Raw genomic sequence first — 14958 nt, forward strand, 5'->3', positions numbered from 1 at the left:
TATGTGCGTACATCGGGGCATTTTTAATACTTTTACTAGCTGGGCGCTCTGAAGAGAAGTAACATCCTCTTCTCTTCAGAACGCCCAGCTTCTGACAGTGCAGATCTGTGACGTCACTCACAGGTCCTGCATCGTGACGGCCACTGCAAACGCTGATGCTGCTGCAGAATCAACTGTAGCCTCTGGTGCCGATGTGGCCGTCACGATGCAGGACCTGTGAGTGACGTCACAGATCTGCACTGTCAGAAGCTGGGCGTTCTGAAGAGAAGAGGATGTTACTTCTCTTCAGAGCGCCCAGCTAGTAAAAGTATTAAAAACGCCCCGATGTACGCACATAATACACGCCCACTTGGACTTTTACTTTTAAACACACCCACTTGGACTTTTGCAAGCCTCATTTGCATAACTACAAAAATGGTCATAACTTGGCCAAAAATGCTCGTTTTTAAAAAATAAAAACGTTACTGTAATCTACATTGCAGCGCCTATCTGCTGCAATAGCAGATAGGGGTTGCAAAATCTGGTGACAGAGCCTCTTTAAGGCAGGGTCATTCCACCGAGAAGCTACGCACCACTTCCGAAAGTCAGAGCAATACTCCTCAACAGGTCTCTTACCCTGACTTAAGGTCACCAGCTGACTCTCGGCAAAGGCAGTCCTGTCAGTCTCGTCATAAATAAGTCCGAGAGCAGAAAAGAAACAATCAACGGAGGAAAGTTCAGGGGCGTCAGGAGCCAAGGAGAAGGCCCACTCTTGGGGCCCTTCCTGGAGCCTGGACATAATTATACCCACCCGCTGGCTCTCAGAACCTGAGGAATGAGGCTTTAAACGAAAGTAAAGCCTACAGCTCTCCCGAAAGGAGAAAAAAGCCCTCCGGTCCCCTGAGAACCGGACGGGCAACTTGAGGTGGGGTTCAAGAGGTGCGGTGAGGGGAACTACCAGGGTAGCATCAGGCTGGTTGACCCTCTGAGCCAGGGCCTGGACCTGTAGGGAGAGACCCTGCATTTGCTGAGCCAGGGTCTCACGGGGGTCCATAGTGGTGTCAGGGACCAGGGGTAGACTAGGTACCGGCTTGTGATTATGTAATGGCAGGGGGTAGGGAGACGGACAAGTGAGCCCTAATCTACCCGCCACTCTGTCCCTGCCTACTTGCAACGACCCGCCCTAGGCGACGGGGTACAACTGGGCGGTGGTCCCTGCGCTCAGTAAGTGCCCGACAAACACGACAAACATACAAAGGAACACAAGCAAGGAAAAGGGGCCCTTGCCCACGGCAACACCGTGAGCAACCAGAGTGGTGAACGAGCCGAGTCAAGCCAGGAGTGTGCGAGGTACAAAACGAAAAGCAGAAGAGTAGTCGGTAAGCCAGGGTCTGTATGGAGCAGGATCAAAAATAGCAGGAGCTGTAGCTGGGCCAGGAAACCACAAGGAAAGAATCACAAGCACCGAGGGACAGGAAGTGCAGGCTTAAATAGACCGAGGGTGGGAGCTAGCTGAGTCTGGCCAGGTTACGATAGGCTCTCCCACTCCTAAGCCTGCCAGCCTGAATGGTGGAAGCAGGAGTCAGTCTCAGGGATGTATTCTCAGGTGCTGACTGATTAGTTCTGGGAGTTAACCCCGAAGCTGTGCCTGGCAGATCCTTTACAGACAGAGATAGAACACTCCCACCAGACTCCTTACAACCACCACAAAGAGAGGACACTCTAACCACCATCAATTAGACAAGAACCCCATCACAGAGACAGGATACACCCACAAGACTCCTTACAACCACCACAAACCGAAAGATCCCCACAACAGAGACGGGACATGCAAACTGGACACAGTGACAAGATCCCCCTCGCATTACCACAGACAGAACATTCCCCACCATAGAACACTCTCACTAGACAGAAGCGACCTCACCACGGAGAGACACAAGACATCCCCACCACCGGATAGGACATACAAACAACAGACAGAACATTCCCTACGATCACAGAGATAGGTAATGCCAGACCACAACTACCATGAAAAAGAACACAATTACGTAATGTAAAGAAATATCTGAGACACCGCTACGGGATTATTATAGGAAATGACACAACGCAGACACCAAGTCCACATAAGACACAAGAGAGGCTATTACAATAAACAATAAGGAATGTGGCAAAAGGTCCAATGAGATAAAGAGGTCCATCCACAAATCCAACAGTTCTGGGGTAGTCCAGAGAGGACCACAATCCAGGGAACGCAGGTTTTATCCAGTGCAGAAGCTGAACTCCAAATCCACTATGTCCGGGATAACTTCTATCTGGAGCTCCTGGTTTATATCTACACTATCTGGCCAAACGTATGTGGACCCCTTCAATCACACCTACATGAGCTTGTTGGATTTCCACAAGATTTTGGGGTCTGTGGAAAATTGTGAGGTCAGACACTGATGTTGGGGGAGTGGGCCGGGATCGCAATCTCTACTCCAATTCAATCCAAAGGTTTGGATAGGGTGGAGGTCAGGACTCTGTGCAGTCACTCGAGTTCCTCCACACTAAACTCCTCACCCCCTGTGGGGAATTTATTAAGACTGGTGTTTCATAGGACACACTGGTATAAGACGCAGCTGATTTATTAAGAAGCGCGCGCCTGTTAATAAATTATACATGTACACTACCGTTCAAAAGTTTGGGGTCACCCAGACAATTTTGTGTTTTCCATGAAAACTCACACTTATATTTATCAAATGAGTTGCAAAATGACTAGAAAATATAGTCCAGACATTGACAAGGTTAGAAATAATGATTTTTATTTGAAATAATGATTTTCTCCTTCAGACTTTGCTTTGGTCGCTCCATTTGCAGCAATTCCAGCATTGCAGACCTTTGGCATTCGAGCTGTTAATTTGCTGAGGTCATCGGGAGACATTTCACCCCATGCTTCCAGAAGCCCCTCCCACAAGTTGGATTGGCTTGATGGGCACTTCTTGGGTACCATACGGTCAAGCTCCTCCCACAACAGCTCTATGGGGTTGAGATCTGGTGACTGCGCTGGCCACTCCATTACAGATAGAATGCCGGCTTCTTCCCTAAATAGTTCCTGCATCATTTGGAGGTGCTTTGTGTCATTGTCCTGTTGTAGGATGAAATTGGCTCCAATCAAGCGCTGTCCACAGGGTATGGCATGGCGTTGCGGAGTGATCGCCTTCCTTATTCAAAATCCCTTTTACCTTGTACAAATCTCCCACTTTACCCCAGACCATCACATGACCTCCACCATGCTTGACAGATGGCGTCAGGCGCTCTTCCAGCATCTTTTCAGTTGTTCTGCGTCTCACAAATGTTCTTCTGTGTGATCCAAACACCTCAAACTTCCATTCGTCCGTCCATAACACTTTTTTCCAATCTTCCTCTATCCAATGTCTGAGCTTTTGCCCATATTAATCTTTTCCTTTTATTAGCCGGTCTCAGATATGGCTTTTTCTTTGCCACTCTGCCCTGAAGGCCAGCATCCCGGAGTCGCCTCTTCACTGTAGACGTTGACACTGGCGTTTTGCGGGTACTATTTAATGAAGCTGCCAGTCAGGGGCGTAGCTAGAGGCTCATGGGCCCCGATGCAAAAATTCTTACTGGGCCCCCCCCGCAAACTTCTCATGGCCGACGGTCCGCTTTCAGCTGCATAGCTGGGTCTCCTCAGTGACCCAACAATGCAGCACTAGCAGCCGGGGCGTCACTAAGGCTGGGTTCACACACACTATTTACGGACGTAATTCGGGCGTTTTAGCATTGAATTACGTCCGAAAATGCGGCTCAAAAGCGTCGGCAAACATCTGCCCATTCATTTGAATGGGTCTTACGATGTTCTGTGCCGACGGTCATTTTTTTTTACACGCCGCTGTCAAAAGGCGGCGCGTAAAAAAGTGCCTGTCACTTCTTCAGACGTAAATGGAGCCGTTTTCCATGGACTCCATGGAAAACCAGCTTCAATTACTTCCGTAATGGACGCAGCGAAAGACGCCTGCACATGCCATTACGGCTGAAATTACGGTGCTGTTTTCTCCTGAATACAGCTCCGTAATTTCAGCCGTAACGGACGCTGCCGTGTGAACAGACCCTCAAGGCTTAAAATGTCAGGGAAATAGCCCCAATACATATGTGTCCGCCGAAAAAAAAGTGTGTATATGAGACAGCATAGCATATCTATAGCACTACGACCCTATAAACTATGGATAGGATTAGATACAGTGGCTGAGCAGACAGTATCACACATGATAGGATTAGATACAGTGGCTCAGAAGGCAGTATCACACATGATAGGATTAGATACACAGCTCAGCAGACAGTATCACACATGATAGGATTAGAAACAGTGGCTCAGCAGACAGTACCACACATGATAGGATTAGATACAGTGGCTGAGCAGACAGTATCACACATGATAGGATTAGATACAGTGGCTCAGCAGACAGTACCACACATGATAGGATTAGATACAGTGGCTCAGCAGACAGTATCACACATGATAGGATTAGATACAGTGGCTCAGCAGACAGTATCACACATGATCGGATTAGATATAGGGCCCAGCAGACAGTATCATACATGATTGGATTAGATACACAGCTCAGCAGACTGTATCACACATGATAGGATTAGATACAGGGCCCAGCTCGCTGACATTGCGGCTCCAGCGCTGGACCCAGGATAGGTAAGAATAATAATTTTGCTTCTTTATGTGTTACTGATTATTTTTGTGTGTTTGTGTTTTTTTTACAGGTTCGGTTGTTGGACTTCGGATACGAGGACTTCAATGACGGCGTTTTTTTTATTCTCAATAAAATGGTTAATGAGGGTTGTGTTTTTTTATTTCAATAAAATATTTTTTCTATGTGCTTGTATCTTTTTAAACTTTATTATCACCGCCTTAGTAATGGCCGCTGGCTGATTGACAATCTCCATTACTAAGGCGAGGCTTAATGTTAGCCGGTGCAGAGGCTACACTAACCCCCATTATTACCCCGGTACCCACCGCCACCAGGGGTACTGGGAAGAGCCGGGTACAAACCAGTACCCGACCATCTGTAGTGACCGGCAGGCACCGGGGTGGCCGCAGGCTGGTAGTATTAGGCTGGGGAAGGCCAAAAACAGTGGCCCTTCCCACCCTTGTAATGCTGCCTGCTGCTGCTGTGTTGTATCTGGCTGGTTATGAATTTTGGGGGGGACCCGACATCGTTCTTTCCAATTATTTTTTTATTTTATTTTTTTTAAATGACATGGGGTCCCCCCCATTTTCATAACCAGCCAGATACAATAAAGCAGCAGCAAGGTAGCATTACCAGGATGGGAAGGGCCACTGTTTTTGGCCTTTCCCCTCCTGATAATACCAGCCTGCGGCCACCCCAGTGGCCGACCATCACTACAGATTGTCAGGTACTGGATCGTACCCGGCTCTTCCCAGCACCCCTGGTGGCGGTGGGTACCGGGGTAATAAAGGGGGTTAGTGTTAGCCTCTGCATCCGCTAACACTAAGCCCCGCCTTAGCAATGGATGCTGTCAATCAGCCGGCGGCCATTACTAAGGCGGTAGTAATATAGTTTAAAAAAAAACCACAAAGACATAGAAAAAATATTTTATTGAAATAAAAAAAAAACCCACAACCGTCATTAACCATTTTATTAATAAAAAAAAAGCTGTCATCGAAGTAGTCCTGGAATCCGCCGTAGTCCAACGACCGAACCTGTAAGAAAACACACAAAAAATGATTAGTAACACATGTGTTAGGGTATGTGCACACACACTAATTACGTCCGTAATTGACGGACGTATTTCGGCCGCAAGTACCGGACCGAACACAGTGCAGGGAGCCGGGCTCCTAGCGTCGTACTTATGTACGACGCTAGGAGTCCCTGCCACGCTGCCGGACAACTGTCCCGTACTGAAAACATGATTACAGTACAGGACAGTTGTCCTGCAGAGAGGCAGGGACTCCTAGCATCGTACATAACTATAATGCTAGGAGCCCGGCTCCCTGCAGTGTGTTCGGTCCGGTACTTGCGGCCGAAATACGTCCGTCAATTACGGACGTAATTAGTGTCTGTGCACATACTCTAAGGCTTAGATACAGGGCCCATGTGTGATACTGTCTGTGGGTTCCTGTATCTAAGCCTACCACAAGGTAGGCTTAGATACAGGGTCCAGCAGACAGTAATCTTATACAGTATAAGATTACTGTGTGCTGGGGCCCTGTATCTAAACCTACAGTGTGGTAGGCTTAGATACAGGGCCCAGCAGACAGGATCACGCATGGGCCATGTATCTAAGCCTACCATGTGATTGGCTTAGATACAGGGCCCAGCAGACAGGATCACACAATCTGTGATCCTGTCTCATGGGCCTCCTAAGCCTGCTACATCGTAGGCTTAGGGGTTGTGCAGTCCCTAAACATTGATGGCCTATCCACAGGATAGGCCATCAATAGCTGATGTGTCGCCCGGGACCCGCAAATCAGCTGTTTTGAAGGGGCCGCAGCACTCGTACGAGAGCTGCTTCCCCTTCATTTCACTACTCGCCCACACTGTGAATCGCCGACACCGATTCAGTGTGACCGGAATGAAGTGACAGGAATGAAGGGGAGCAGCTCTCGTACGAGTGCTGCGGCCCCTTCAAAACAGCTGTTTGGCGGGTCCCGGGAGACGGACCCCGCCAGTCAGGGCTAACCTTACCTTCCTCTTCGGCCGCGGCGGGAGTTCTGTAGTCTCGATGCTGTGCGTGGCGGCATAGCGCTGTGACGTCATGCGCTGCGCACAGCACTTGACGTCAGGACCTCCGCTGCGATCCGGAACCAGGAAGGTAAGTAAAGTATGTTACTATAGTAACAGGGGCCCGTGGCCCGAGTTACTATAGTAACTTTTTATTGATGTGGTGCGGGGGGCCGTGGGCCCCCCTGGCTTCGGGGCCCGGTCGCAATTGCGACCGCTGCGACCCCTATAGCTACGCCAGTGCTGCCAGTTGAGGACCTGTGAGGCGTCTATTTCTCACACTAGAGACTCTAATGTACTTGTCTTGTTGCTCAGTTGTGCAGCGGGGCCTCCCACTTCTCTTTCTACTCTGGTTAGAGCCTGTGTGTGCTGTCCTCTGAAGGGAGTAGTACACACCGTTGTAGGAAATCTTCAGTTTCTTGGCAATTTCTCGCATGGAATAGCCTTAATTTCTAAGAACAAGAATAGGCTGTCGAGTTTCACATGAAAGCTCTCTTTTTCTAGCCATTTTGAGAGTTTAATCAAACCCACAAATGTAATGCTCCAGATTCTCAACTAGCTCAAAGGAAGGTCAGTTTTATAGCTCCTCAAAACTGTTTACAGCAGTGCAAACATAATTGCACAAGGGTTTTCAAGTGTTTTCTAATCATCCATTAGCCTTCTAACACAGTTATCAAACACAATGTACCATTAGAACACTGGAGTGATGGTTGCTGGAGATGGGCCTCTATACACCTATGTAGATATTGCATTAAAAACCAGACGTTTGCAGCTAGAATAGTCATTTAGCACATTAACAATGTATAGAGGGGATTTCTGATTCATTTCATGTTATCTTCATTGAAAAAACTGTGCTTTTCTTGCAATAATATTGACATTTCTAAGTGACCCTAAACTTTTGAACGGTAGTGTGTGTGGCTGTCCGTGCACCAGAAAATCAAATCCACGGCAGCTGTGAGCTGGTGCTGATTAGCACTATAATTTACGCCAGTTTATAGTACATTTTTTGGGCTGGGGTTGGCCCTGCTGCTACTCCCACTACGTTACGCCCACTGTTTTTTTTAAATTATTTTAAAGCTGGGGCGTCGGCGTAAAAATCAAAAAGAAAGTTTCTGTGCAAATTGCGACTTTTTAACACAATGTTTAATAATAAATTCCCCCACATATCTTTATGGAGCTTTCTGTCTTTAAGGGCCAAAACCCACAAAATTGGAAGCAACAATTATGTAACGTGTCTTTGTATGATGTACCATTAACATTACCCTTCACTGAAAATAAGGGGCAGAACCTTGAAAAACAACCCCAGAGCATTACCCCTCCTCCACCTAATGTTACAGTAGTCAGGACGCATTGCGGTAGGTAGAGTGCTCCTGGTATTCATCACACCCAGATTCCTCCATCAGACGGTCAGACAGTGAGCCGTGATTCATCACTCCAGATAACACTGCTCCACAGTCCAGTGGCGATGAGCTTTACACTATTTCAGCTGCCGCTTGGCATTGTGCATGGTGCTCTTAGGCTTCTGAAGCTCCGGACGCACAGTTCTGGCAGTTTGGATCTCTGCAGTGAGTAACAGAACAGGGAATAGGCGATTTTTACAGGTGCCGCGCTTCAGCTTTCAACAGCCCCACCCTGTGAGTCTGCGTGGCAGAGCTGCTGTTGCTCCTCGACGCTTCCACTTCCCAATAATAACATTTACAGGTGACCGGGGCAGATCTAGCAGATAATAATAACAACACTTACAGGTGACCGGGGCAGATCTAGCAGATAATAATAACACTTACAGGTGACCGGGGCAGATCTAGCAGATAATAATAACAACACTTACAGGTGACCGGGGCAGATCTAGCAGATAATAATAACACTTACAGATGACCAGGCAGATCTAGCAGATAATAATAACATTTACAGGTGACCGGGGCAGATCTAGCAGATAATAATAACACTTACAGGTCACCGGGGCAGATCTAGCAGATAATAATAACACTTACAGGTGACCGGGGTGGATCTAGCAGATAATAATAACACTTACAGGTGACCGGGGCAGATCTAGCAGATAATAACACTTACAGGTGACCGGGGCAGATCTAGCAGATAATAATAACATTTACAGGTGACCGGGGCAGATCTAGTAGATAATAACACTTACAGGTGACTGGGGCAGATATAGCAGATAATAATAACACTTACAGGTGACCGGGGCAGATCTAGCAGATAATAATAACACTTACAGATGACCAGGCAGATCTAGCAGATAATAATAACATTTACAGGTGACCGGGGCAGATCTAGCAGATAATAATAACACTTACAGGTCACCGGGGCAGATCTAGCAGATAATAATAACACTTACAGGTGACCGGGGTGGATCTAGCAGATAATAATAACACTTACAGGTGACCGGGGCAGATCTAGCAGATAATAACACTTACAGGTGACCGGGGCAGATCTAGCAGATAATAATAACATTTACAGGTGACCGGGGCAGATCTAGCAGATAATAATAACACTTACAGGTGACCGGGGCAGATCTAGCAGATAATAACACTTACAGGTGACAGGGCAGATCTAGCCGATATTAACACTTACAGGTGACCGGGGCAGATCTAGCAGATAATAATAACACTTACAGGTGACCAGGGCAGATCTAGCAGATAATAACAACACTTACAGGGGACCAAGCAGATCTAGTAGATAATAACACTTACAGGTGACCGGGGCAGATCTAGCAGATAATAATAACACTTACAGGTGACAGGGCAGATCTAGTAGATAATAATAACACTTACAGGTGACCGGGGTAGATCTAGCAGATAATAATAACACTCACAGGTGACCGGGGTAGATCTAGCAGATAATAATAACACTTACAGGTGACCGGGGTGGATCTAGCAGATAATAATAACAATCACAGGTGACCGAGGTAGATCTAGCAGATAATAATAACACTTACAGGTGATCGGGGTAGATCTAGCAAATAATAAAAACACTCACCAGTGGCCGGGGCAGATCTAGCAGATAATAATAACACTCACAGGTGACCGGGGTAAATCTAGCAGATAATAATAACACTCACAGGTGACCGGGGCAGATCTAGCAGATAATAATAACACTCACAGGTAACTTAAGCAGCTCCTACTACAGCTCACTAGGCCTGAGATCACCATTGATGGCTTCTCCTACAGAGGTCTTGCATCATTTGGAGTTTTGGGCCTATTCCCGTCCAGAGGGCATGGAGTTTCAGGATGGAGTGATGGCCTTCTTTAAGATTCCTTGTACCCTGCACACCTCTCCCAGAATCGTTGTGCCCCCAAATCCCAGCAGCATTGTGCCCCAATCTCCCAGAAGCATTGTGCCCCCATCTCCCAGCAGCATTGTGCCCCCATCTCCCAGCAGCATTGTGCCCCCATCTCCCAGCAGCATTGTGCCCCCATCTCCCAGCAGCATTGTGTCCTCATCTCCCAGCAGCATTGTGCCCCCATCTCCCAGCAGCATTGTGCCCCCATCCTCCAGTAGCATTGTGCCCGCATCTCCCAGCAGCATTGTGCCCCCATCTCCCATCAGCACTGTGCTCCCATCTCCCAGCAGTGTTGTGCCCCCATCTCCCAGCAGCATTGTGCCCCCATCTCCCAGCAGCATTATGCCCCCATCTCCTAGCAGTGTTGTGCCCCCATCTTCCAGCAGCGTTGTGCCCCCATCTCTTTGCAGCGTTGTGCCCCCATCTCCCAGCAGCATTGTGCCCCCATCTCCCAGCAGCATTATGCCCCCATCTCCTAGCAGTGTTGTGCCCCCATCTTCCAGCAGCGTTGTGCCCCCATCTCTTTGCAGCGTTGTGCCCCCATCACCCAGCAGCATTGTGCCCCCATCTCCCAGCAGCATTGTGCCCCCATCTCCCAGCAGCGTTGTGCCCCCATCACCCAGCAGCATTGTGCCCCCATCTCCCAGCAGCGTTGTGCCCCCATCTTCCAGATGCGTTGTGCCCTCATCTCCCAGCAGCGTTGTGCCTCCATCTCATAGTTACATAGTTACATAGTTATATAGTTATATAGTTACATAGTTACATAGTTACATAGTTAGTACGGCTGAAAAAAGACACATGTCCATCAAGTTCAACCAAGGGACGGGAAAAGGGAAGGAAAAATTTCTACACATAGGAGCTGATACTTTTTTGTTCTAGGAAATTATCTAACCCTTTTTTAAAGCCATCTACTGTCCCTGCTGTGACGGCTCCTGCGGTGTCTCCTGTCCCTGCTGTGACGGCTCCTGCGGTGTCTACTGTCCCTGCTGTGACGGCTCCTGCGGTGTCTCCTGTCCCTGCTGTGACAGCTCCTGCGGTGTCTACTGTCCCTGCTGTGACGGCTCCTGCGGTGTCTCCTGTCCCTGCTGTGACGGCTCCTGCGGTGTCTAATGTCCCTGCTGTGACGGCTCCTGCGGTGTCTACTGTCCCTGCTGTGACGACTCCTGCGGTGTCTCCTGTCCCTGCTGTGATGGCTCCTGCGGTGTCTCCTGTCCCTGCTGTGACGGCTCCTGCGGTAGGCTATTCCATAGATTCACAGTTCTCACGGTAAAGAAGCCTTGTCGCCTCTGCAGGTGGGAGGGAGCGCCCCCTTGTGTTTTGAGGGGGTTTTACAAGGAACAGGATTTCACCATATTTCTTGTATGTGCCATTCATATAAATTAATCATGTCCCCCCTTAGTCGTCTTTTTTCAAGGCTAAATAGGTTTAATTCTTTCAATCTTTCCTCATAACTTAGATTCTCCGCGCCCCTAATTAGCTTCGTTGCTCTTCTCCAGGGCATCCTTTCTATGAACTGGAGCCCAGAACTGAACTGCATATTCTAGATGAGGCCTCACTAATGCTTTGTAAAGTGGTAATATTACATCCCTGTCCCGCGAGTCCATGCCTCTTTTAATACACGACAATATCCTAGCAGCATAGTGCTCCCATCTCCCAGCAGCGTTGTGCCCCCATCTCCCAGCAGCGTTGTGCCCCCATCACCCAGCAGCGTTATGCCCCCATCTCCTAGCAGCGTTATGCCCCCATCTCCTACAAGCATTGTGCCCCCATCTCCTACCCTGCTTTGTGCCCCCATCTCCTACCAGCATTGTGCCCCATCTCCTACCCTGCATTATGCCCCATCTCCTACCCTGCATTATGCCCCATCTCCTACCCTACATTATGCCCCCATCTCCTACCAGTGTTGTGCCTCCATCTCCCAGCAGCGTTGTGCCCCCATCTCCCAGCAGCGTTGTACCCCCATCTCCTACCAGCATTGTGCCCCATCTCCTACCCTGAATTATGCCCCCATCTCCTACCAGTGTTGTGCCTCCATCTCCCAGCAGCGTTGTGCCCCCATCTCCTACCAGCGTTGTACCCCCATCTCCTACCAGCATTGTGCCCCATCTCCTACCCTGCATTATGCCCCCATCTCCTACCAGTGTTGTGCCTCCATCTCCCAGCAGCGTTGTACCCCCATCTCCTAGCAGCGTTGTGCCCCCATCTCCCAGCAGCATTGTGCCCCCATCTCCCAGCAGCATTGTGCCCCCATCTCCTAGCAGCGTTGTGCCCCCCATCTCCCAGCAGCGTTGTACCCCCATCTCCCAGAAGCATTGTGCCCCCATCTCCCAGCAGCATTATGCCCCCATCTCCCAGCAGCGTTGTGCCCCCATCTCCCAGCAGCATTGTGCCCCCATCTCCCAGCAGCATTGTGCCCCCATCTCCTAGCAGCGTTGTGCCCTCGTCTCCCAGCAGCGATGTTCCCCCATCTCCCAGCAGCATGGTGCCCCCATCTCCTAGCAGCATTGTGCCCTCGTCTCCCAGCAGCGTTGTACCCCCGTCTCCCAGCAGTATAGTGCCCCCATCTCCTAGCAGTGTTGTGCCCCCATCTCCTAGCAGCGTTGTGCCCCCATCTCCCAGCAGCGTTGTGCCCCCATCTCCCAGCAGCGATGTGCCCCCATCTCCTACCAGCGTTGTGCCCCCATCTCCTCTCAGCGTTGTGCCCCCATCTCCAAGCAGCGTTGTGCCCCCATCTCCTCACCACGTTCGAGATCATTGCGCTGTATATAAATATATAGACTTATTTAACTTGTGCCCCCATCTCCCAGCAGCGTTGTGCCATCTCCCAGCAGCGTTGTGGCCCCATCTCCCAGCAGCATTGTGCCCCCATCTCCCAGCAGCGTTGTGCCCTTGTCTCCCAGCAGCATTGTGCCCCCATCTCCCAGCAGAGTTGTGCCCCCATCTCCCAGCAGCGTTGTGCCCCCATCTCCCAGCAGCGTGGTGCCCCCATCTCCCAGCAGCGTTGTGCCCTCGACTCCCAGCAGCATTGTGCCCCCATCTCCCAGCAGAGTTGTGCCACCATCTCCCAGCATCGTTGTGCCCCCATCTCCCAGCAGCATTGTGCCCCCATCTCCCAGCAGCGTTGAGCCATCGTCTCCCAGCAGCATTGTGCCCCCGTCGCCCAGCAGCGTTGTACCCCATCTCCTACCAGCGTTGTGCCCCCATCTCCTACCAGCGTTGTGCCCCCATCTCCTACCAGCGTTGTGCCCCCATCTCCTACCAGCGTTGCGCTCCCATCTCCTACCAGCGTTGTGCCATCTCCTACCAGCGTTGTGCCCTCATCTCCTACCAGCGTTGTGCCCCCATCTCCTACCAGCGTTGTTCCCCCATCTCCTACCAGCGTTGTGCCCCCATCTCCTACCAGCGTTGTGCCCCCATCTCCTACCAGCGTTGTGCCCCCATCTCCTACCAGCGTTGTTCCCCCATCTCCTACCAGCGTTGTGCCCCCATCTCTTACCAGCGTTGTGCCCCCATCTCCTACCAGCGTTGTGCCCCTATCTCCTCACCACGCTGGACATCATTGCACTGTATATAAATATATAGACTTATTCAACTTTTTTTTTCAGGGGGAATGTAAAAAACACAGTGATTTGTCAGTTTTTAGTATTTTTTTGCATTCGCTGTGTGGTATAAATAACGTGTTGACTTCATCCTGCGGGTCGGTATAAGGCGATACCAAATTCATATTGTTTTTTTATGTTTTATTACTTTTTACAATAAAAACAACTTTTATGTAAAAAATATAATTTTTGTGTCATCGCATTCCGAGAGCCTTAACTTTTTTAATTTTCTGTCACCGTAGTCATAGGATGGCTTGTTTTATGCGGGACGAATTGTAGTTTTCATTGGCGCTATTTTGGGGTACATATATAATTAATTTCTTAACTTTTATACATTTTTTGTCAGGGGGAATGCAGAAAAAAGGGCAAATCCGCAATAGCTACACGATCACAGTGAGGACTTTGATTGGACCGGCCCCCGTAGACATTGCTTAGAGCGTCAGCGCACACAGAATCCTCCTCACTGCACGATCACAGGGGTCGGGACTAACGATCGGTGGGGCCCCAGCAATCATACATTTATCACATGTCCTGTGGGGGGAGTAGTACACACCTTTGTAAGATATCTGTAGATCCTCCCGTAGCCCACAGGCAGCAGTGGTATTACTTCCTTGATATCCTGGGTTTTCTTATGACTCTGGATTAGTAAGATTTGCGTGACGCAGTTGGGACCGGCTCTATGTAGGGATCCCCCTATAATTGTCATTTACAACGTGGACAATGTCTGACCTGGACTCCATGTATCGTGATGGAAATAATGTGATTATCTACAGAAGACGTTCCTCTATGATTCCAGACTCGAGAATGTAGGGTAAGTCATAGTGGGGGTAGGGTTCATTGTCGCGTGTGAGTGCAGATATGCAGACAGTGGAGGCGCGCTGTGGCTCCCCCTGTCCAGTGCACGGAGCTGCGGACATGATGGAGGTCACAGATCCTCCTCCTGACACCACTTACCACTCTCAGCCACCTCCAGGCGTTGGACACCCTCCAGCAGATCTTGGTTCAGGATCTGGGGCAGAAATTCCTTCATCTGCATCACTTCAGTGGTCAGTCGCTCTAAGTCTCGCCTTCTTACCAATAAAAACTCTGCCTCCAAGGGGCCAGACATCTCTGACAGCAGCCAATCACAAGGCAGGACCTGCATGTAGACATAGACCGTTATAGGCAGGAGTATTCTTTGACCTCAACTATTTCAAGACACCTTATACACATTATGCAGAGTATCACACACAATGGGATTAGATACAGGGCTCAGCTCACATGGCTTAGATACCTGGTCATACTCATAGTAGAGTATCTCAAATGATGGACATTGATACTTGGCCCAGCTCAT

The 14958-nt window shown here is 49.4% G+C and overlaps 1 protein-coding gene across 2 annotated transcripts in view; it reads right to left on the reverse strand.

The window, feature by feature from the left end:
• HSF2BP (heat shock transcription factor 2 binding protein) overlaps window positions 1–14958 on the reverse strand; it is a 72496-nt gene that overhangs the window by 36290 nt on the left and 21248 nt on the right. For both annotated transcript variants that reach the window (XM_075851033.1, XM_075851034.1), the window contains exon 2: window positions 14580–14763. In XM_075851033.1, the coding sequence (XP_075707148.1) occupies window positions 14580–14763 (184 nt within the window). The remainder of the gene's footprint in view (window positions 1–14579; window positions 14764–14958) is intronic.

Source organism: Rhinoderma darwinii, chromosome 2, assembly GCF_050947455.1.
Source record: "Rhinoderma darwinii isolate aRhiDar2 chromosome 2, aRhiDar2.hap1, whole genome shotgun sequence".
NCBI lineage: Eukaryota > Metazoa > Chordata > Amphibia > Anura > Rhinodermatidae > Rhinoderma > Rhinoderma darwinii.